The sequence below is a fragment of the Pseudophryne corroboree genome, chromosome 8, assembly GCF_028390025.1.
Source record: "Pseudophryne corroboree isolate aPseCor3 chromosome 8, aPseCor3.hap2, whole genome shotgun sequence".
NCBI classification, from domain to species: domain Eukaryota; kingdom Metazoa; phylum Chordata; class Amphibia; order Anura; family Myobatrachidae; genus Pseudophryne; species Pseudophryne corroboree.
The window spans coordinates 21,007,662-21,033,012 of record NC_086451.1 but is presented as its reverse complement, the minus strand read 5'-3'; the positions used below and the strand labels follow the sequence as shown (position 1 = coordinate 21,033,012).

Below are 25,351 nucleotides of genomic sequence, written 5' to 3'. Positions count from 1 at the left end.
TTATGTAGAGACAGTGTGTAAGTGCAACCTGGTGTAACCTGATTAACTACAAAGCTGCTTGAGCGTCACCGACGCTCTGTGAACACTTAACACTATGAGAAAATACACAGATACTTGTTTAGGGTCCAAAGCCTATTAAATGTATTATAACTAATATACTTGTAAAAAGGAATCACAGTACAAATGATACACTACAATATAACAGAGACTTCCTAACCAAATAACTACACTATAAATACAATACAATACAATCTAATCAAGGGAAAATACGAGAGAAAGAGTAGAGAGAGAGAGAGAGAGGTAGAGATGAGAGAAATGGCTCACAGTAAGACAATATGATTACGGAGAAAACTTACGCACAAGGGGAACGATCGCATGCGCCTCGATATCCAGCTCCCGATTATCAGCAATGAGAACCGTTGAAGAGAGTGAAGTTGGATATGGTCGGCCTGCTATTTATGCCCCACACACAATACAATTCAATGGTCCCTACAATCTCATCGTCCATTGGACACAGGAATTCGGCTTTGCATCATAACAAAAGGTCATAGGGTGATTCATACAGGTGGGCTGTGACGATTTCAAACAGCTCAGGTGGGTGGGAAACTGGGTTTCCCGCCGCATACCTGAGTAAGAGTAAATAATAGTAATGGACATAAACTTCTTATGTCCATAACTATTCGCACGAGGGATTAATACGCTCCAAACCAACACCGGAATATTGCTATTTAAATCCTCTTCCGATGGGTACCAAACACTGCTGTATGACTCCTGTTAGACCCTTCATACAATACAAAGAGGGATTCCTCCGTTCAGGGACATTCTATATTAACCAAACTTTCAGAATCTATCAAAGGGACCATGATCTATAAACTACGTTAATTGTGGAAATATGTAACGATTGGGTCGCACGCTACGACTACATACTCTTTACCGTAAATACGCATACCGATGCGAGCGGGTGCACGCATCAGCGGGTATGCGCTATCACGGGAAAGCGCACGCATGCGCAGCGCGGACCAGTGTGAGGTGCAAATATGGCAGTGTGCATAGAGATATTTTTCTGACTTTGACAGTCCACCCTTTGGCAGTCAATAATAACTGCCACCTTCTAAAACATTTCAAAAGGAGAAAAATATATGTCAGGGGTTAATTCATTTCCATGGTTGGGTAGGGGAGGAGAGAGGAGTAGGTGTGAAGAGGGTATGACCTAGTGAGATAGCAGAAGCATGTGTGTATGAGTCCATGTTTGGGGGGTCATGTATCATCGTGCCGTACGTGTTGTAAATCAAGCTTCGAGGTATTGCGAAGTATACATTTGAATTCCTTCTTATCCCGTGGTACAGGTCTGTGGATGGGCTGTCAAACTTTACCGAGCTCTTTTCGGCTTTTGAACAAAATGGGGAGCACATTTTAGTTGATGATACATGAATGGGGGAATATGTGATTGCTGATATCTGTGCCTGTATTCCCTATACTATGTGTGTTATTACCTGAGGGTTGTAGAGATGAAGATGAAGAACACTTATGGAAAATGCAATGATATTCTATGTCAGGTAAATGTACATCTGTCGTTGAAGTTTTGTTCGGTATCAGTTGAAAGTCGTCTTCTTTGCGCTGTTTTGCTCCTTAGGCATGAGCAACAAGCTTTGTCAGTGCCATCAGATTTACAAAAAATGTTGGGCTAGCGTGAGTTTAAAAATACTAGGGAAACTGGGGATCCATGGCAAAGTTCATCAAGTGTCCATTTCTCAAGTGGTCAAAACTCTTTCTTTGGTCCATCCGTTGTCTGTATAGCGTCTCGTCAACTTCCTCGTCCAAGGGGGTCTTGTTATCTTGGAGAAAAGCAGAAAAACAGGTGAAAGAAACGGACCGTATAATCGCATTTTCATCACATCCTGGTTTCTATCATTGGGTCATAAATCAAATCCAGGTTAATTACAGTTTCCTCACTCCTCAAACTCATCACTCTTGTACTTTGTTTGCACCTCATTAAAGCCTGCCCGCATCTAAATATCAATCCAATAGATATAACAACACCTAAAATACATAGGAGAAACTTTCCAACATCCATTATGACTCCTTGAGCCCAGTCTCCTAAACCGGAGAACCAATTTCGCGGGTTCAACCATGACACCCAACCAGTCAGCTCATTACCTACAGCAGCAAGAGTGAGATTGTGTTTTCGGCGAAATTCCCACTTTAATTGGAGAATATCGTCCATCTTTTGGTCTATGACCTCTACCGGATCCTCGGTGCTATTTGTAATATATGTGCAACATTTCACGCCGTATTGTGTTGCCAGTGTGACACAATATCCGCCTGTCACTGCTGTGAGGTAATTGAGAACCATTCTATGCTGTACCAGTTCTGTTTTATAAGCTTGGAGTTCTCTTCCAGTGTATCTAAACGTGTCATCATACATTTCAGTGATATTATCTAACAAATTGGCGAGTGCGGAAATGTATCTATAATTCATCACTCCTCGAGCGGTGCGAGTGAAATCTAACGCCACCAGAACCTGAATCCCGGTGGATTCATGGATTAGGTCAGAGGCCGGATGCTCTAACCTTTCTGACAGTTGTCTTTTAACTCGGTGCTCGTAATGAGTGTGAGTATAAGGAGCTTGGGCACCACGGTGTATGTCTTTCATTTTGTCATGTGTTACAGTCATCACTTCGGGCAATACTTTTCCAATATAACACAATCCTTCAGAGTTTGGGGCAAGCCACTTGTACGCCTTTCTCCCGCATATGAAATAAGCATCATCGGGGAGAACATATGGGACGGAGTAGGACATTACCATATTACATACCTTCCAGGTGAAATCTCCTGACCCTAATTCTTCCATCTGCTTAATACACGTATCAGGTTGTACGATATGTGCACAGTATCCTGGTGATACTTCTCCAACTCTAGTAATCCTATTTCCTAAGGTATATCTATACCTGAAAGATTTTCCTCTACTGGCTATGTGGCGTACAAGCTCTGTATCTGTAGGCATTCTATCTGCTCTATGCGAGAAGGTCATGGTCAGGTTGCTCCATGACACTTCCCAATTTCCCGGCTTTCTGGGATTGGAGATGTTAAAACATAATAGGGACCTATCCACGTGGTATTGGTGGAGCTTCAAACTAGGAGGGCTGGAGATATTAAACCTCCGGTCCACCGGTCTCCCACCATTTAACTCAAGTACCTCCCCTATCGTTAAAGGAAATGGTACTAGCCCTGATTTGCTATGACCCTGAGGTACTTGAGAGCATACCCAACAATCTGTTTTGTTTAATACATTACCCACTAAGGAGTGATAATCACTCAATGGATGTCGGTCCATATGGATATTAAAACTGGATTGGCATTTCTTAATGCACCCATCTTCAATGACATTGTTACAGAGCCTACAGATACAATTTTCTTCAGCTAACAATCCGTCACAATTTCTTCTATGGTCAATGCTATCGGATCGTTTTCTGATACTCGCCTTTGCTTGTTGGTTAGGTTGATCTTGGAAAACTACGCCTCCATCTTTATCATCAGAACCCATTCCAGAACCTCTATCGACCTCCATGGTACTCTCGCCGGAACAGACTGCTCTGGTCAACATCATGGTCAACAGGAAAATCCGGATCACAGTCTCTTGGGGCAAGTCCATCTTTGAGGAGGAGACGAAGAAGAATGAGAAGGAGGAAAAATACATTTGAGGGAGAGGGGATGGGAAGTGGAGAAAAACAATAAAAGGGAGTGGGGAGTCGACAACAGCTCTCGGTCTTCAAGGCTCAGGTGCCGCCTCAGTCCTCCTGGAACAGACACTCCAGTGATACAACCTCTACCGTCTGTTCCTTATCACGGGACTTCTCTGGATCAGCAACCTTCTTGCAGTGGGATGAATGGACCTAAGTCTCTCTCTCAGCAACCTTCAATGCCGTAGTGCTAGTCAGTAAGACCTGGTATGGTCCTTCCCATCTATCAATAAGACAACCTGAGCGTAGGAAATTTCGTATCATTACATAATCCCCAGGTTCAATGTCATGACAATTACTATCAGGTAGATCAGGAATCACCAACTTCAGATTTTCATTTTGATTCCTCAACTGTTTACTCATGTTAATTAAGTACTTTACAGTTACTTCATTGTTACATTTCAAATCATCCTGAGGGTTAATCAGGACATGCGGTTGTCGACCAAACAAGATTTCAAAAGGGGACAGATTAAGAGGGGACCTGGGAGTGGTTCTGATGCTATACAAAACAATGGGTAAAGCTTCTGGCCATGTCAATCCTGTCTCTGCCATCACTTTACTCAATTTATTTTTAATAGTGCTGTTCACTCTTTCGACCTTCGCACTCGCCTGTGGACGGTACGGAGTGTGCAGCTTGCTATCAATTCCCATCAACTTACACATTCCTTGAAAGACATCACCTGTAAAATGGGTACCCCTATCACTTTCGATTATTCTAGGGATACCATATCTACATACAAATTCCTGCACAATTTTCTTAGCAGTAAACATAGCGGTATTTGTAGCTGCAGGAAATGCTTCGACCCAATTCGAGAAAACATCTATACAAACAAGTACATATTTCAAATTCCGACAGGGGGGTAATTGAATGAAGTCAATTTGTATTACCTGGAAAGGGCCGCCGGCAGGTGGGATATGGGATGGTTCTGTAGGTATTGTCTTTCCAATATTCTTTCTCAAACAGGTAAGGCATGACATTGCTCTTTTACTCGCATGAGAGGAGAATCCTGGGGCGCACCAATAGGTTCTTACCAATTTGCACATCCCCTCCTTGCCTAGATGAGTCAGCCCGTGAGCTGCTTCAGCCAGACATGGAAGATATGTCCTGGGGGCCACTGGTTTACCATGTCCATCCGTCCAGAGCCCTGAGGACTCCTGGCCATATCCCTTTGCCTTCCAGACTGCCTTTTCCTGTGTGGAACACAAATTTTGCATTTCACACAACTTCTGTGTGTTAATGGTATTAAATACCATCAGTTGTGTGGTGTCTGTCGGTATGGGGGTAGCAGCTGCTAACTTAGCAGCTTCGTCTGCTCGGCTGTTACCAAGTGATACTGGGTCTTGACTATATGTATGTGCTTTACATTTGATAACAGCCACTCTGTCGGGTTCCTGTATCGCTGTTAGAAGCCTTTTTATGTGAGCTGCATGCGCTATCGGTGTACCAGCTGCCGTCATGAAATTTCTGAGGCGCCATAGGGCTCCGAAATCATGGACTACCCCGAATGCGTATCTAGAATCGGTGTAGATATTGGCTGACTTACCCTTAGCCAATTCACATGCTCTGGTTAGGGCGACCAGTTCAGCAACCTGGGCTGAGTGAGGTGGGCCTAGCGGTTCCGCTTCTATGGTGTCTTGGTCATCTACGACTGCGTATCCAGTACACAAGTCTCCCGAGTCTGACTGTCTGTGACAACTACCGTCCGTGTAGAACGTGAGTTCTGCATCTTCCAGTGGATTGTCACTGATGTCAGGCCTTGCGGTAAAATTTTGGGTCAAATATTCCATACAATCATGTGTGTCTTCCTTTGTATTAAATCCTCCTTCCCCATCACTCTCACCTTCCACCCTTTGTGCCTGACCAGGCACACCTGGGAGATATGTTGCAGGATTTAATGCACTGCATCTCTTTATGGTGATGTTTACTGGGGCCATTAGTGCCAATTCCCATCTTGTAAACCTCGCTGATGAGACGTGTCTGGTTTGGGCAGAATTCAATAAGGCTGACACTGCATGTGGTGTATGGATTGTGAGGTTGTGGCCTAGCACGACATCTTCGCTTTTTGTTACTAGCAATGCTATTGCAGCAACGCTTCGCAAGCATGTGGGGAGGGATCGCGCTACCGTGTCTAGCTGAGCGCTGTAGTATGCAACTGGCCTGCTGGCGTCACCGTGTTTTTGGGTTAGTACACCTGCTGCGCACCCAGCACTTTCTGTTCCGTATAGTTCAAAGGGTTTCCCATAGTCTGGCATACCTAGTGCTGGCGCCTGCGTTAGGCACTGTTTGAGTCTCTCAAATGCTGTTTCGGATTCGTCGGTATGCGAAATCCGATCAGGTTTGTTTGTGGAGACCATTTCCTGCAAAGGTAACGCCAATATGGAAAACCCTGGGATCCAATTACGGCAATACCCACACATTCCTAAAAACGTTCTGATCTGTTGCTGGGTTTGTGGCAGTGTCATGTCTCTAATTGCTTGGATTCTATCAGCGGTCAGGTGTCTCAGTCCTTGTGTTAGACAGTGTCCCAAATATTTTACCTTAGTTTGGCATAATTGCAACTTGTCTTTGGAAACCTTATGTCCTGTGTCTGAAAGATGAAACAGGAGCTGTTTCGTATCCTTCAGAGATGCTTCCAGTGAATCTGAACACAGCAGTAAATCATCCACATACTGTATCAATACTGATCCACTCTCTGGTTGGAAAGACTGTAAACAATCATGCAAAGCCTGAGAAAATATACTTGGACTATCTATGAAACCTTGGGGTAGTCGAGTCCACGTGTATTGGACTCCTCTGTATGTGAATGCAAACAAATATTGGCTGTCAGGGTGCAGAGGTACCGAAAAGAAAGCGGAGCAGAGGTCAATAACAGTGAAAAATTTGGCAGTGGGAGGAATTTGCATTAGGATGACAGCTGGATTTGGCACTACGGGGAACTGACTCTCAACTATTTTGTTAATCCCCCTTAGATCCTGCACTAGCCTGTAACCCCTCCCCCCACTCTTTTTAACAGGGAAGATGGGACTATTGGCAGTGCTGGACGTTCTTACCAGAATGCCCTGTTGTAGCAAGCGCTCTATTACTGGGAAAACTCCTAACTCCACCTCTGGCTTCAGAGGATACTGTGGGATTTTTGGAGCTATCCTACCATCTTTTACTTGTACAACTACTGGAGCTACGTTTGCCATTAATCCAGTGTCCTGTCCGTCTTTTGTCCAAAGTGACTCTGGTATTTGAGATGTCATCTCTTCTACTTGGGATGGATTCCTATTTGTCATAATGGAATGTGACATTAATTTTGATGGGGAGTCTAACATGTCTCGTACTTCCTGAGCGTGATTCTCAGGTATGTCCAAGAATACACCTTCAGAAGTACAATAAATGACGCACCCCATTTTACATAGTAAGTCTCTTCCCAGGAGATTGGTTGGTGCCGATGCAGCCAGCAAAAAGGAATGCTTGGTATGCAAAGGCCCTATTGTAATCTCGGCTGGTTTGCTAACAGAGTAATGCCGGACTACTCCTGTTACTCCCATGGCTGGAATTGTCCTACCAGTGGTTCTCATGCCCACTGTCGAATTTATCACTGACTTGGCCGCCCCTGTGTCTACAAGAAAGTTTAAAGTTTTACCAGCTACATTGATTGCAATCTCTGGTTCACTTCCAAGACTGGCAATCAATTTAACTGGCTGCAGATTACAGGTATGGCCACACCCCTATTGGGTATGCTGACCTCCCTGAATCCCGTTGGCAGCAACTACTTGTGAGGGAGTTAGCTGGGAACTACCAGAGGCATGCCAATCTCTGTTCGGGGGGTATCTTTTTGTTTCCCCTGTATGTGGCTCAAAACTCCGCCTCTGTGGACCCTGCTCCCAATGTCTTGTGTTGTGTCGTTGTCTAGGGGGTTGAAAAGATCTTTGTACACTCTTTATTCTACAGTCTCGTGCATAGTGTCCCTGTCTGTTACAGGAATAACAAGTTATTTCAGTTGACTTACTTACAGGATTCGATGGTACATACGCAGGCTGCTTTGTGGTCAGCGCCTGTATACTTACTGACATTAACTTATCACTTTGCGATTCTCTGTGCCTGGTGATGTTTCTGTCGTGATCAATAGCAGCCTCTCTCAAAGTGGACACTGACAGACCTCGCCAACATGGTTGCGTGGTCTGTACCCTAGCCTTTAATGTTTCCTTTAAACCATCCATCAGTACAGATACTGCTACTTCTTGATGGTTTGGGTTGGTCCTAATGTCTTCTATACCAGTGTATTTTGCCATTTCTAATAGTGCCCGGTGAAAATATTCTGCTGCCGTTTCGGACTCTTTTTGTCTAATGGAGAATATTTTGTTCCATTTAACAACGGCTGGGAAATACTCCTTTAGCTGTAAATTTATCCTTTTTACGTTATCTTTGTTGTACACATCTGAAAGCGGTACATCTTTATCTAGTCCACAATCAGCCAAGAATTGAACTGAGTCGACATTTGAAGGTAAACAAGCTCTTAGCAGTATCTGCCAATCTTTGTTGTTGGGCTCTACAGTGTTCCCTAGATCCCTGATGTATTTTTGGCTAGCAACTAAGTCTTTCCTGGGGTCAGGAAATTCGGACACTATGGTTCTTAATTCCATTCGGGAAAATGGTGTGTACATGGCAATGTTCCTTATGGGAGTGGCTCCTGATACATCTGTTTTCCCATTGGGAACTGCTATTACTCTAACAGGGTTAACTCTAACAACCTCATTCTGTGTAGATTCTACAACTTGTGGTGAAATTGTTTCGGTATAATGCATGGTGCCGTACTTACCCGTTGACACGACCTCACCTATCCCTCCGCTAGGGGCCTTCACTAATCTCGTGAGTGGTGCAGTTCCTACTGTGGTTTCTGATATGGTGGCCGCTAGAGAGAGCGCTGAAATTGTTGCCGAATCGTCTTCTTGATCACACTCCTGAGGAAAGTTCAGAACAGGGTACAACTTGCACGGGTTAATAATTGCGTGGGTTACTTGGTTAACATCATTAACATTTACAGGGTTGCTAAGAGTTTGTGTTTTACACCCCAGTGCGTTTTTCTCCGCAATCAACTTCTCTCCTGCAATGTATGGTGGAGGCGGGGCTGTGGCTATCAGTTTCCTGACTGCCCCAGATCCCGCCGCCAGAGCCAAACCTCTCTGTATCTCACCTTCCTGTTGCCATAACTGTAAATAATCATGATGCTGGATTCGTCTCTTTGTTGATTTTATGAGACATATCCTCCTCCTTAAATTTTGTAACACTTCTGGACTGAAGCTACCTATTCTTGGGAATTTCTCCCTGTCTTGTACAGTCATTCTCTCCCATTCATCACATAAAACCTCTGTGTGACTTCCGTATTTCTCACACATGATGTACCTTGCCGACCCGACTGGTCGGTTCTCTGAATCAACCCGAACCGAGGTTGATCGCCCCCTACCTGAACAACTGGCCCCCATAATCTGCAGGTGTTGCTTACTACTCCTTTGATCTTTATATCACGGTCTTCAGCGAACCCTTACAGCAAACCAAATTATTCAAAATAGGCCGGCGGTGGCGGTTTACCGAGTACCCCACTCACTCGCCCACCTCGACCAATACGACCTGATCACACCGATATGGTGCTGGCGTACTCGATACAGGGCCCTACCAAAAACCTTCTGTTTACTGGAACATGTGAGGGTTACCCGCAGGACACTTACTCTTTCCAGTAAAGGTGGGGCTGTTAGATAGTTCCTGAGTGACCAGCGAACTTCCCTTCAAAAATAAAAAATTACACAAATCACGTCAGAATGTACAACTAGCGTTTATGACTTTTGTACGCAAAATGATACTAGTCAGGTTTACTAATGCACACAATGACGTGCGGTACAATCGTTCAGTACATAAGCACTACCTGTTATGTACTGAGAGATCAATGGAATCGAAAATTTCGGCTGCGAATTCCTTCAGCCAGAGCTTATATGGCCTATATGGGTTCTGCACAAACCCCCGGGGTTGTGCCTCTTACCTTTATAGCGGACTTCTTTGTCTCCTTATGACCTCCTGGTCTGTTATGACCTCCTGGTCTTGTTCTGTACGACCTCCTGGTCTGACCTCCTGGTCTTGTTCTATACTGGTCCGCTATACTCTAATGCTCAAATATTTTATTTAACCAAGGATGCCTCCCTAGCCACCGTATATGTCACTTACACGTATGTCCCTTACGAGTACCCGATTTCTTTTTGGTTCAACCTCTTATGTGATAAAAAAACACACTCACTCAACACATGTACACTTTCGTTTCTATATCTATTTCTGCGCAGAAATTTTCTTTAGCCCAGCTGTGTTACCAATTAGGAGCAGGATCTGTTAAACTAAATTTCGGACACCAAAAATAGACTTGCGTTATTTACCGCGTCGCGTTATCTACCGCTGTGCGTTACTTCAACTTATCGTGACTTGAGCTACGTGGGCGTAACCGGACGCTCCGTTGCGTAATGTACGCTGCGTGCGTCGGCCTTTGGATTGCGTACGCTAGTCTTTGTTAGAGACACGTGTACGCAATGCAAAGATCCACCGTAACACAATATACTTTTATCAATGTAGACGATCCCTGATCATCTACCGCGTACCCCACTGGCTTTGCCTTATCTCCCAGGCAAACCTGTGTGTTTCTCTACACTTTTAACTATTACCTCTATTCTTAAACTATGAAATAACAGCAAGTCTCTTTTAGCACTTTTCTATCAACTATAAAATTGGCAAACAGGATAGTGATATACGAAAATGAAAAAGAAATGCAGATATATGTATGCGTGCGTGTGTACGCAAGACAGAAGACAAATAAACAGTTTTAAAAGACACAAGCGTTTTGTTCTTACCTCCGGTTCCCGGATTCCTTCAGCACTCTTTATCTAAGCGAAGCAGACGCTTATCCCTTCAGCACTGCGAGACAACCTCCCACCCTTTGCTGGGGGATAATGTCTGCTGATCTACCTAGTGCAGATATGTGAAGGACAGGACGAGCCGCCAATTGATAAAGCTGAATCTATTTATCGTACTTATAACCCTTTATGAGGCCTAAGAACACAGTACGCTATCTACGTATGAAGTACCGTAAGGGTATGCTAGTTGCGTAATGATCGCTCAGCCGTAGGCGAGACGCTCAAGCGTCACGTTCGCTCACGGCCCAGAGATCACAGGCAAGCACGCTTATTGGTTACAGACAAACGTAATGATTCGCTATGGCGTAGCGGACGCTCGAGACCACGAGGAGATCACCAGCGGCGCAGACGCTCACAACGCTATACCTTGATATCTATACCTTTAACAATGAGATACACAGTATACCTTTATGTAGAGACAGTGTGTAAGTGCAACCTGGTGTAACCTGATTAACTACAAAGCTGCTTGAGCGTCACCGACGCTCTGTGAACACTTAACACTATGAGAAAATACACAGATACTTGTTTAGGGTCCAAAGCCTATTAAATGTATTATAACTAATATACTTGTAAAAAGGAATCACAGTACAAATGATACACTACAATATAACAGAGACTTCCTAACCAAATAACTACACTATAAATACAATACAATACAATACAATCTAATCAAGGGAAAATACGAGAGAAAGAGTAGAGAGAGAGAGAGAGAGAGGTAGAGATGAGAGAAATGGCTCACAGTAAGACAATATGATTACGGAGAAAACTTACGCACAAGGGGAACGATCGCATGCGCCTCGATATCCAGCTCCCGATTATCAGCAATGAGAACCGTTGAAGAGAGTGAAGTTGGATATGGTCGGCCTGCTATTTATGCCCCACACACAATACAATTCAATGGTCCCTACAATCTCATCGTCCATTGGACACAGGAATTCGGCTTTGCATCATAACAAAAGGTCATAGGGTGATTCATACAGGTGGGCTGTGACGATTTCAAACAGCTCAGGTGGGTGGGAAACTGGGTTTCCCGCCGCATACCTGAGTAAGAGTAAATCATAGTAATGGACATAAACTTCTTATGTCCATAACTATTCGCACGAGGGATTAATACGCTCCAAACCAACACCGGAATATTGCTATTTAAATCCTCTTCCGATGGGTACCAAACACTGCTGTATGACTCCTGTTAGACCCTTCATACAATACAAAGAGGGATTCCTCCGTTCAGGGACATTCTATATTAACCAAACTTTCAGAATCTATCAAAGGGACCATGATCTATAAACTACGTTAATTGTGGAAATATGTAACGATTGGGTCGCACGCTACGACTACATACTCTTTACCGTAAATACGCATACCGATGCGAGCGGGTGCACGCATCAGCGGGTATGCGCTATCACGGGAAAGCGCACGCATGCGCAGCGCGGACCAGTGTGAGGTGCAAATATGGCAGTGTGCATAGAGATATTTTTCTGACTTTGACAATATATATATATATATAATAAATATATATATATATATATATACTAGGTGCTTCATCGCGCCCTACGGGCGCTCTTCACACCGTCGAAAGGGGCTACGCCCCCTTAACCCCTGCACGCCTTGCTGCGGTTCAATATTTGTATGCGTGGATAGAGGGGATAGAGAGACGCGGGCCGGTAGGGAGGGGATAGAGAGACGCAGGGCGGCAGGGAGGGGATAGAGAGACGCAGGGCCGTAGGGAGGGGATAGAGAGACGCAGGGCGGTAGGGAGGGGATATATAGAGACGTGGGGCGGTAGGGAGGGGATAGAAAGCCGCGGGGCGGTATGGAGGGGATAGAGAGACGCGGGTCGGCAGGGAGGGGATAGAGAGACGCGGGCGGTAGGGAGGGGATAGAGAGACCCGGGGCGATAGGGAGGGGATACAGAGAGGCGGGGCGGCTGGGAGGGGATAGAGAGACGCGGGGCGGTAGGGAGGGGATACAGAGACGCGGGGCGGTAGGAGGGGATACAGAGACACGGGGCGGTAGGGAGGTGATACAGAGATGCAGAGCGGTAGGGAGGGTATACTGAGACGCGAGCGGTAGGGAGGGGATACAGAGGCATAGGGAGGAGGGGATAGAGAGAGGCGGGGCGGTAGGGAGGGAATATAGAGACGCGGGGCGGTAGGGAGGGGATAGAGAGACGCGGGGCGGCTGGGAGGGTATATAGAGACGCGGGGCGGTAGGGAGGGGATAGAGAGACGCGGGGCGGCTGGGAGGGGATATAGAGACGCGGGGCGGTAGGGAGGGGATAGAGAGACGTGGGGTGGTAGGGAGGGGATAGAGAGACGCGGGGCGGCTGGGAGGGGATATAGAGACGCGGGGCGGTAGGGAGGGGATAGAGAGACGCGAGGCGATAGGGAGGGGATAGAGAGACGCGGGGCGGTAGGGAGGGGATATAGAGACGCGGGGCGGTAGGGAGGGGATAGAGAGACGCGGGGCGGTAGGGAGGGGATAGAGAGACGCGGGGTGGTAGGGAGGGGATATAGAGACGCGGGTCGGCAGGGAGGGTCCCCAGTGAGGAAGCTGATGAAGAGAGGGGGGAAAGTAGTGGAGGGGGAGGGCACCAGAAGAGGAGACTTGTGTAAAGTGGCGAGCAGACATAGAAACAGTGGGTAGGATGGCCGGAGGGACTCACCGTTGGGGCTGTGGGCGGCTGCTGCAGGCTGGTAAACAGTACAGTGTCCAGAGGCGTCACCGGGTCAGTATTACTGTTACACACATCTCCCCCCCCCTTCCGCGGCCGAAAAGGGGGCGTGACCTGCTGTGAAAGGGGCGTGGCCTCGCGGGTCTGTTCTCTCTCGCACCGGGGGTGTTTCCAGCTTGCCTGTAGATGCTGGCAGCCCCCGGAGACTGGAGAGTGTGTGCCGGCTGTGTGACAGAAGGAGAGTGCTGCAGGAGATGACGTCACTGCAGCACTCGCCTCCTGTCACAGCAGGAGAGCTGACAGCGGGATTTGTGCGGAGGAGGCGGCGGGTCTGTGTACACGGCGCAGGGAGGGCTATGAGAGCCTTCTCCTGCGCCACCCGTCCCTCCTAATGTGTATGCCGGGGGCGGCATCAGCCGTTGTTGTTGGGCCGGCGCCGCGGCCGGGGAATCAGAGCTGCTGATGGGTGGGGGGAGGGGAGAGAGAGAGATGGACAGGCAGCAGGAGCAGAGACTTGCTGACTCCGCCCACCGCTGTGACTCCACCCTGCGTTACGGGCACAGAGTCACAGATTTAGACAAATATATAGGAGATATATAATTACATACAGTAGTCAGTGACCATTTTTACTTTTTATTTCTAGAATGTCTGTGTGGACAACCGGACAGAAACGAGAGAGAAGAGAAAGTAGATGGAGCACAGGCTTTGCGTGGTGCTATCAGTAAAGTTGTTACCAAGGAAGTTTTTCCCTCAGTATCCAGCTTGCATGAGAAATTCTCAAAGTCTGACAAAGTGAAAGGTATTAAGACTTTCCCTGTCACCAGTTACAGTAAAACCAATTTATATATATACACACAATTGTAAGAAATAAGTCAACGCATTTCGTCTCTCGTCGAGACTTCATCAAGGGTAAATCTTCGTAGGAAACGACTTAAGGAGGACATTTACTAAGCAGTGATAAGAGTGGAGAAGTGAGCCAGTGGAGAAGTTGCCCCATCAACCAAGCAGCTCTGTCTAATTTTATAGTATGCAATTTCTAGATGTTACTTCAGTACTTATTGGTTGCCATGGGTAACTACTCCACTGGCTCACTTCTCCGCTCTTATCACTGCTCAGTAAATGTCCCCCTAAGTCTCAATTGTACAGATGTATCTAATGGATATTCATTAAGCCAATTATGGTAACATGTGAATCTTAATATCACCTTACTCTTAGAAAAGAAAAAAACGCAATGATCAGATAATTGGTCAGTCAAGCTTGATTGAGATCTCTCAGGATTAAATTCTGCCCCTAGTAGCTGTGTAGTGGCTCGTTCAACAGTTTCCAAAGATCTGATGTCAGATTTTTTTGTGAATGGGGCAGCGCTTCACTGTGGGAGGGGGCTAGCGCTCTTCCGCCATCCCCTCGGGCGGGAGTTTCCTCAGTACTTGGACGCCATTTTCCCTCTCCAGGCCACCTCACAGCATAGCTCCTCCCCCAACAGCCATTTCTCTTACGTCCTAGAAGATGCTAGGGACTCCGTAAGGACCATGGGGTATAGACGGGCTCCGCAGGAGACATGGGCACTCTAAGACCTTTTAATGGGCGTGAGCTGGCTCCTCCCTCTATGCCCCTCCTCCAGACCTCAGTTAGATTCTTTGCCCAGTGGAGACTGGTCACAAACTAGGGGAGCTCTACTGAGTTTCTCTAGAAAAGACTTTTGTTAGGTTTTTTATTTTCAGGGAGCACTGCTGGCATCAGGCTCCCTGCTTCGTGGGACTGATGGGAGAGAAGCAGACCTACTTTACTGATAGGCTCTGCTTCTTAGGCTACTGGACACCATTAGCTCCAGAGGGTCGGAACACAGGTGTCGTCCTCGCTGTTCGTTCCCAGAGCCGCGCTGCCGTCCTCCTCGCAGAGCCGGAAGATAGAAGCCGGGTGAGTATAGGAAGTAAGAAGACTTCAAAGGCGGCAGAAGACTTCAGATCTTCGTGAGGTACCGCTGCGCGCCATTGCTCCCACACACACACAACGGCACAGCAAGGGCGCAGGGGGGGCGCCCTGGGCAGCAATTTTTACCTCATATGTAGGCTGGCACAAGTATAGATACTGCTGAGGCGGTATATAAAGCCCCGCCAGTATAAAGAAACAGCGGGACCGAAGCCTGCCATCGAGGGGGCGGAACTTGTTCCCTCAGCTCTAACCAGCGCCATTTTCTCCACAGCAAGCTGCAGAGAAGCTGCTCCCGGACTCTTTCCCTGCTGAACAAGTAACAGGGGGCAAAACGAGGGGGGAGCACATTAATTTGGTGCAAAATGTATTATTATAAAAGCGCTTACTAGTCTGGGACTTTGTTTCAGAACCACAGGGCGCTGGGTGTGAGCTGGCATACTCTCTCTCTGTCTTTCCAAAGGGCCTTATTGTGGGTTTGTCCCCATATCCATATATCCCAGTGTGTGTGGGGTGTCAGTACGTGTGTGTCGACATGTCTGAAGCGGAAGGCTCTTCTAGGGAGGATGCAGAGCAGATGGTAGTTTTGTCTCCGGAGGCACCGCCGATGGCTAATTGGGTTGCATGTGGAATGTTTTGAATGCAAATGTGGCTTTATTACATAAGAGATTGGACAAAGCAGAGTCCAATTACCAACCAGGGAGTCAATCCATGGCTCTTACTGTGTCACAAAACCCTTCAGGGTCCCAAAAACGTCCCTTTACCCAGATAACAGACACTGATACCGACTCCAGTGTCGACTATGATGAGGCAAAGTTGCACCCAAGGGTGGCAAAGAGTATTCAATACATGATTATTGCAATAAAAGATGTATTACATATCACAGAGGACCCGTCTGTCCCGGACACACGGGTCTGTATGTTTAAGGGGAAGAAACTTGAGGTAACATTTCCCCCATCACATGAGCTGAACGCTTTATTTGAAAAGGCTTGGGAAACTCCAGACAAGAGGCTGCAGATTCCCAAGAGAATTATAATGGCGTATCCTTTCCCCTCACAGGACAGGTTTCAGTGGGAATCCTCACCCACGGTGGACAAGGCCCTTACGCGCTTGTCCAAAAAGGTGGCCCTACCGTCCCCGGACACGGCGACCTTAAAAGATCTTGCGGATTGCAGGCAGGAAACTACCTTAAAATCAATTTATGCGACTACGGGAGCCCTGCTCTGACCGGCGGTAGCGTCGGCATGGGTGGGGAGTGCAATTGCAACATTGGCAGATAACTTGTCATCTGACATGGACACCCTCGATAAAGACAGTGTTTTGTTGACATTAGGTCACATAAAGGACGCAGCGTTATATATGAGGGAGGCTGCGAGAGATATTGGGCTCTTGGGTTCAAGAGCAAATGCCATGGCAATTTCAGCTAGGAGGTCACTGTGGACCCGCCAATGGACTGGGGATGCTGACTCCAAGAGACTTATGGAGGCTTTGCCTTACAAGGGTGAAGTTCTGTTTGGGGAAGGCCTTGCGGACCTGGTTTCCACAGCTACCGCGGGTAAGTCTTCTTTTCTGCCTTACATTCTCCCACAGCAAAAGAAAACACCTCAATACCAGATGCAGTCCTTTCGGTCTCATAAATTCAGAAAGGGGTGCGGTTCATCCTTCCTCGCCAGAGGTAGAGGTAGGGGGAAGAGAACACAAGCTTCCGCTAGTTCCCAGGAGCAAAAGTCCTCCCCGACCTCTACCAAATCCACCGCATGACGCTGGGACCCCGCTGCGGGAGTCCGCACCGGTGGGGGCACGTCTTCAGCTCTTCAGCCAGGTCTGGGTTCATTCGGACTTGGATCCTTGGGTGATAGGAATTGCGTCCCAAGGCTACAAACTGGAGTTCGAAGATGTGCCTCCACGCCGATTTTTCAAATCGGCCTTGCCAGTTTCCCAGAGAGAGCAATAGTTTCGGCGGCTATACAAAAGCTGTGTCAACAGCAAGTGATTATCCAGGTTCCCCAGTTGCAACAGGGAAAGGGGTTCTATTCAACCCTGTTTGTGGTCCCGAAGCTGGACGGTTCGGTCAGACTGATTCTGAAACTAAAATCCCTAAATCTATATCTGAAGAGATTCAAATTCAAAATGGAATCTCTCCAGGCAGTGATCTCCAGCCTGGAGGGGGGGATTTTATGGAGTCAGAAGACATAAAGGAGGCATACCTTCATGTCCCCATATATCCTCCTCATCAGGCGTTCCTGAGATTCGCTGTACAGGATTGTCATTACCAGTTTCAGACGTTGCCGTTTGGGCTTTCCACGGCCCCGAGGATTTTCACCAAGGTAATGGTAGAAATGATGGTGCTCCTGCGCAAGCAGGGTGTCAAAATTATCCCGTACTTGGATGATCTCATGATAAAAGCGAGATCAAGAGAACAATTACTGAAGAGCGTGGCTCTCCCTCTGAGGGTGCTACAACAACACGGCTGGCTTCTAAATTTGCCAAAGTCGCAGTTGGTCCCGACAACTCGGCTGTTGTTTTTGGGCATGATTCTGGACACAGAACGGCAGAGGGTTTTTCTCCCAGTGGAAAAAGCTCTGGAACTTCAGAACATGGTCAGGGTTCTGCTGAAACCAAAAAGAGTGTCGATTCATCAATGCACTCGAGTGTTGGGAAAGATGGTGGCGGCCTACGAGGCCATTCCGTTTGGCAGGTTCCATGCAAGAACTTTTCAGTGGGACCTGCTGAGCAAGTGATCAGGGTCCCATCTCCAAATGCATCAGATGATAAGCCTGTCCCCCAGGGCCAGGATTTCTCTCCTGTGGTGGCTCCAGAGTGCTCACCTTCTAGAGGGTCGCAGGTTTGGAATTCAAGATTGGGTTCTCGTGACCACGGACGCGAGCCTCCGAGGTTGGGGAGCAGTCACACAGGGAAAAAACTTTCAGGGAATATGGTCAAGCCAGGAGGCTTGTCTGCACATAAACGTGCTGGAATTGGCGGAGCATCTCCTTCGCAACCTACCCGTACTGATCCAGTCAGACAATATCACAGCCGTGGCGCATGTAAACTGCCAGGGCGGAACAAGGAGCAGAGCAGCAATTGCGGAGGCCACCAGGATTCTTCGCTGGGCGGAAAATCATGTAAGCGCTCTGTCCGCGGTATTCATTCCGGGAGTGGACAACTGGGAAGCAGACTTCCTCAGCAGACACGATCTCCATCCAGGAGAGTGGGGACTTCATCAAGAGGTCTTTGCAGAAGTGACAAGTTGTTGGGGACTCCCTCAAATAGACATGATGGCGTCACGCCTCAACAAGAAGCTTCGGACATATTGTTCCAGGGCAAGGGACCCTCAGGCAATGGCAGTGGACACGCTAGTAACACCGTGGGTGTATCAAGCGGTCTATGTGTTCCCTCCGCTTCCGCTCATCTCAAAAATATTGAGAATCATAAGACGAACAAAAGTTCAGACGATACTCATTGTCCCAGATTGGCCTCGAAGGGCCTGGTATCTAGATCTTCAGGAAATGATCACAGAAGATCCTTGGCCGCTTCCTCTCAGAGAGGACCTGTTACAACAGGGGCCGTGTGTGTTCCAAGACTTACCGCGATTACGTTTGACGGCATAGCGGTTGAACACCAGATCCTAGCTAGGAAAAGTATTCCAGGGGAAGTCATCCCTACTCTACTTAAAGCTAGGAAGGAAGTAACGGTGAAGCACTATCACCGTATCTGGAGGAAGTATGTGTCTTGGTTTGAATCCAAGAATGGTGCTACGGAAGAATTCCAGCGGGGTCCTTTTCTCCATTTTCTACAGACAGGAGTGGATATGGGCCTAAAGTTAGGTTCCATTAAGGTGCAGATTTCGGCCTTATCAATATTCTTTCAGAAGGAATTGGCCTCTCTTCCAGAAGTACAGACTTTTGTGAAAGGAGTACTGCACATCCAACCTCCTTTTGTGCCCCCTGTGGCACTGTGGGACCTGAACGTGGTGTTGCAGTTCCTTAAATCACATTGGTTTGAACCACTTCAAACTGTTGAGTTAAAATTTCTCACGTGGAAAGTGGTCATGTTATCTGATTTTCCATGTGGATAGAGCGGAATTGAGAACTCGTCCACAATTTCTACCTAAGGTGGTTTCGTCGTTTCACATGAACCAACCTATTGTAGTGCCGGTGGCTACGGATGTCTTGGAGGAGTCCAAGTCCCTTGATGTAGTCAGGGCTTTAAAAATCTATGTAGCCAGAATGGCTTGTATTAGGAAAACAGAGGCTGTTTGTCCTATGGCCCTCATTCCGAGTTGTTCGCTCGCAAGCTGCTTTAGCAGCATTGCACACGCTAAGCCGCCGCCTACTGGGAGTGAATCTTAGCTTAGCAAAATTGCGAACGAAAGATTCTCAAAATTGCGAATAGAAATTTCTAAGCAGTTTCTGAGTAGCTCGAGACTTACTCTGCCACTGCGATCAGTTCAGTCAGTTTCGTTCCTGGTTTGACGTCACAAACACACCCAGCGTTCGCCCAGACACTCCCCCGTTTCTCCAGCCACTCCTGCGTTTTTCCCAGAAACGGCAGCGTTTTTTCACACACTCCCATAAAACAGCCAGTTTCCGCCCAGAAACACCCACTTCCTGTCAATCACACAACGATCACCAGAACGAAGAAAAAACCTCGTAATGCCGTGAGTAAAATACCAAACTTCTTAGCAAATTTACTTGGTGCAGTCGCAGTGCGAACATTGCGCATGCGCAATTAGCGGAAAATCGCTGCGATGCGATGAAAAAGAACGAGCGAACAACTCGGAATGAGGGCCTATATGCGGCCAACAAGGTTGGCGCTCCTGCTTCCAAGCAGACTATTGACGCTGGATCTGTAACACGATTCAGCAGGCTCATTCTACGGCAGGATTGCCGTTACCAAAATCGGTGAAGGCCCATTCCACTAGGAAGGTGGGCTCTTCTTGGCCGGCTGCCCGAGGTGTCTCGGCATTACAGCTTTGCCGAGCAGCTACTTGGTCGGGTTCAAATACTTTTGCAAAATTCTATAAGTTTGATACCCTGGCTGATGAGGACCTCCTGTTTGCTCAATCGGTGCTGCAGAGTCATCCGCACTCTCCCGCCCGGTCTGGAGCTTTGGTATAAACCCCATGGTCCTTACGGAGTCCCCAGCATCCTCTAGGACGTAAGAGAAAATAAGATTTTAAACCTACCGGTATATCTTTTTCTCCTAGTCCGTAGAGGATGCTGGGCGCCCGTCCCAGTGCAGAATAAATCTGCAGTACTTGTACATAGTTACTGATGTAGTTACACGAGAGTTGTGTACGGTTGAGATCAGACTGTTGCTGATTTCTGTTGTTCATGCTGTTAACTGGTTTAGTTATATACCATGTTATACGGTGTGTTTGTGGTGTGGGCTGGTATGTATCTCACCCTTAATTAACAAAATCCTTTTCCTCGAAATGTCCGTCTCCTCTGGGCACAGTTCTATAACTGAGGTCTGGAGGAGGGGCATAGAGGGAGGAGCCAGCTCACGCCCATTAAAAGGTCTTAGAGTGCCCATGTCTCCTGCGGAGCCCGTCTATACCCCGTGGACCTTACAGAGTCCCCAGCATCCACTACGGACTAGGAGAAAAAGATTTACCGGTAGGTTTAAAATCTTATTTTTACATCCCCAAACTGGCACAGCAAGCTGCGGGGCCGCTGCCTGTCACCCTCTCCACACATTGATCACAATAGCCATTCCAAGGTACAGGCAGTCCTAGATTGGGTGCAGCCCACTAGTTTGAAGGCGCTTCAGCGTTTCCTGGGCTTTGCGAATTTTTATAGACGATTTATCGCTGGATTTTCGTCTATAGTGGCGCCCTTGGTGGCACTCACTAAGAAAGGGGCGGATGTTGCTCACTGGTCTTGTGAGGCTAAAGCGGCTTTTGCCCGTCTCAAAAGGGCATTTGTCTCGGCCAAGGTGCTGCGACACCCAGATCCAGAGCGTCCTTTTGTGGTGGAGGTGGATGCCTCTGAGATGGGTATTGGGGCAGTGCTCTCTCAGATGGGAGTGTCTGATAATCGCCTTCATCCCTGTGCTTACTTTTCCCGTAAATTTTCGCCTGCCGAGATGAATTATGACGTGGGTAACCGGGAATTGTTGGCTATTAAGGATGCACTCGAGGAGTGGAGACACTGGCTTGAGGGGGCTAAGTTTGTGGTCTCAATTCTCACCGACCATAAGAATCTGGCATATTTAGAGTCAGCGAAGCATCTCAATGCCAGGCAGGCACGATGGGATTTGTTTACTGCGGGTCTGTTACTGAGAGCAGTATTTAGCCCGCTAACTTTGGCACATTACAAGTGATTTACTTTTGTCTGACTGTTTTGCAATGCCTTTATTAGCTGCAATGTAACAGATATATTGGGACAGGTGGTCTTCTGTATGCCGGCGGTCGGGCTCCCGGCGCTCAGTATACCGGTGCCGGGAGCCCGACAGCCGGCATACCGACACTTATTTTCCCTCGTGGGGGTTCATGACCCCCATAGAAGGAGAATAAAATAGTGTAGCGCGCCACCGTGCCCGTAGAGTGGCGAGCGCAGCGAGCCCGCAAGGGGCTCATTTGCGCTCGCCACGCTGTCGGTAAGCCGGCGGTCGGGCTCCCGGCGCCGGGATGCTGGTCGCCGGGAGCCCGACCGCCGGCCAGCCGTAGTGAACCCATTGGGACTATGGGGGTAATTCTGAGTTGATCGCAGCAGGAACTTTGGGGGTCATTCCGAGTTGTTCGCTCGCAAGCTGCTTTTAGCAGCTTTGCACACGCTAAGCCGCCGCCTACTGGGAGTGAATCTTAGCTTAGCAAAATTGCGAACGAAAGATTCGCAATATTGCGAAAAGACATCTCTGTGCAGTTTCTGAGTAGCTCGAAACTTACTCTGCCAGTGCGATCAGTTCAGTGCTTGTCGTTCCTGGTTTGACGTCACAAACACACCCAGCGTTCGGCCAGACACTCCTCCGTTTCTCCAGCCACTCCCGCGTTTTTCCCAGAAACGGTAGCGTTTTTTCACACACACCCATAAAACGGCCAGTTTCCACCCAGAAACACCCACTTCCTGTCAATCACATTACGATCACCAGAACAAAGAAAAAACCTCGTAATGCCGTGAGTAAAATTCCTAACTGCATAGCAAATTTACTTGGCGCAGTCGCACTGCGGACTTTGCGCATGCGCATTAGCGACTAAACGCTCCGTTGCGAAAAAAAAATAACGAGCGAACAACTCGGAATGACCCCCTTTGTTAGCAGTTGGGCAAAACCATGGCCCTCATTCCGAGTTGTTCGCTCGCAAGGCGATTTTAGCAGAGTTACACACGCTAAGCCGCCGCCTACTGGGAGTGAATCTTAGCTTCTTAAAATTGCGAACGATGTATTCGCAATATTGCGATTACAAACTACTTAGCAGTTTCAGAGTAGCTTCAGACTTACTCGGCATCTGCGATCAGTTCAGTGCTTGTCGTTCCTGGTTTGACGTCACAAACACACCCAGCGTTCGCCCAGACACTCCTCCGTTTCTCCAGCCACTCCTGCGTTTTTTCCGGAAACGGTAGCGTTTTTATCCACACGCCCATAAAACGGCCTGTTTCCGCCCAGTAACACCCATTTCCTGTCAATCACACTACGATCGCCGGAGCGAAAAAAAAAAGCCGTGAGTAAAAAAACTATCTTCATAGCAAAATTACTTTGCGCAGTCGCAGTGCGAACATTGCGCATGCGCACTAAGCAGAAAAACGCTGCGATGCGAAGAAAATTACCGAGCGAACGACTCGGAATGAGGGCCCATGTGCACTGCAGGGGGGGCAGATATAACATGTGCAGAGAGAGTTAGATTTGGGTGTAATGTGTTCAATCTGCAATCTAAATTGCAGTGTAAAAATAAAGCAGCCAGTATTTACCCTGCACAGAAACAAAATAACCCACCCAAATCTAACTCTCTCTGCACATGTTATATCTGCCCCACCTGCAGTGCACATGGGCCCTCATTCCGAGTCGTTCGCTCGGTAATTTTCTTCGCATCGCAGCGTTTTTCTGCTTAGTACGCATGCGCAATGTCCGCACTGCGACTGCGCCAAGTAATTTTGCTATGAAGATAGTATTTTTACTCACGGCTTTTTCTTCGCTCCGGCGAACGTAATGTGATTGACAGGAAATGGGTGTTACTGGGCGGAAACACGGCGTTTTATGGGCGTGTGGATGAAAACGCTACCATTTCCGGAAAAAACGCAGGAGTGGCTGGAGAAACGGAGGAGTGTCTGGGCGAACGCTGGGTGTGTTTGTGACGTCAAACCAGGAACGACAAGCACTGAACTGATCGCACTGGCAGAGTAAGTCTGGAGTTACTCAGAAACTGCACAGAGATGTCTTATCGCACTATTGCGAATCTTTAGTTCGCAATTTTAAGAAGCTAAGATTCACTCCCAGTAGGCGGCGGCTTAGCGTGTGTAACTCTGCTAAAATCGCCTAGCGAGCGAACAACTCGGAATGAGGGCCACGGTTTTGCCCAACTGCTAACAAAGTTCCGCTGCGATCAACTCAGAATTACCCCCTATGAGTGTATTATTTAGCCCACAGACTTTTTCATTTACAAGTAATCTTGCTTATCACACGAATCTGCAATCGTTTGTATAGCAAGCTGGGGGCTGGGCAGCATTCTGACCGTCCTGCCCAGCGGGTGTGACCGCAATATAATTGCCGTCCTGCCCAGCGCCAAATTTTTTTCCTTTGGAGGCGCTGTGTGTGATGTCTCACAGCCGCACCCGAAAACGGTCCGCCTGCGTTGGCCGGACCCACTCCCTCACGATGGCGAACCCCCTCTCCCCCCCCCCCCCCCCCCCATCGAGGACCGCCGCTTTACTCATGGAGTAATCGCGCTCACACTGTGAATGTGAACGCATGAGCAGTGTACCGAAAATTGATCAATTGCGATTTTCAGTACATAGCTATCCAATCTGAATAACCCCCAAAGTGCTGAGACCCTGGCTAGTGCCTGGGTCATTAAGGCGGTTGAGGATTGGATGACACACATTGTGTCTGGAGTTCAGTCTGAGGAGACACCTCAGGTTATTCCAATGACAACTCGGATCACTGAAGCTCTGTCATACGTTAATGATGCTTTATTGGATTCCATTTCTCTCCAATCTCGTATCTCTGCCCTGGCGGTGTTAGCCAGACGTTCCTTATGGTTACGTTCATGGAATACAGATTCCGATTCAAAACGTATCTTAGAGGCGGTCCCTTTTGAAGGGGAATTTCTTTTTGGTTCAGAGCTTACGAAGATTATTTCCCAGGCTACAGGTGGCACAAGCCTCTACCTTCTGGTGCAAACGATTAGGACCAAGCCTTCCAAGTTTCGGTCCTATTGGACCCAAAGTAGAGGCTCTTTTCTATTCTTTCATTCCTTCCAGGGCATTTCCCGTTTTCCGCGTAGAGGTGCATTTCGGGGCAGAGGCTCCCAGTGTGCACGCCGACCAGGAACTACGATTTCCCATGAGCTATCAGTATGACTACCACAGACATGCAATCTGTCCCCAGGTGGTAGGTACCCACTTACTCTAGTTTTGGGACGTTTAAATTCAGATCCAGATCATTGGGTGAGCGGAGTCATATATAGGGGATACATTCTTAATCTGCGGGAACAGGTGCCACACAGACTTTGTTACCCCTCTTCCCCAGGATCCAGACAGGAAATAATCCTTATTTCTCTATCGTCCTAGTGGATGCTGGGGTTCCTGAAAGGACCATGGGGATAGCGGCTCCGCAGGAGACAGGGCACAAAAAGTAAAGCTTTTCCAGATCAGGTGGTGTGCACTGGCTCCTCCCCCTATGACCCTCCTCCAGACTCCAGTTAGATTTTTGTGCCCGGCCGAGAAGGGTGCAATCTAGGTGGCCCTCCTAAAGAGCTGCTTAGAGAAAGTTTAGCTTAGGTTTTTTATTTTACAGTGAGTCCTGCTGGCAACAGGATCACTGCAACGAGGGACTGAGGGGAGAAGAAGTGAACTCACCTGCGTGCAGGATGGATTGGCTTCTTGGCTACTGGACATTAGCTCCAGAGGGA

At 47.8% G+C, this 25,351-nt stretch overlaps 1 protein-coding gene across 3 annotated transcripts in view; it reads left to right on the top strand.

The window, feature by feature from the left end:
• Positions 1–25,351, top strand: part of LOC134948181 (uncharacterized) — a 151,456-nt gene that overhangs the window by 111,037 nt on the left and 15,068 nt on the right. For all 3 annotated transcript variants that reach the window (XM_063936009.1, XM_063936008.1, XM_063936010.1), the window contains one exon: positions 13,997–14,152. In XM_063936009.1, coding sequence (XP_063792079.1) covers positions 13,997–14,152 — 156 coding nt within the window. The remainder of the gene's footprint in view (positions 1–13,996; positions 14,153–25,351) is intronic.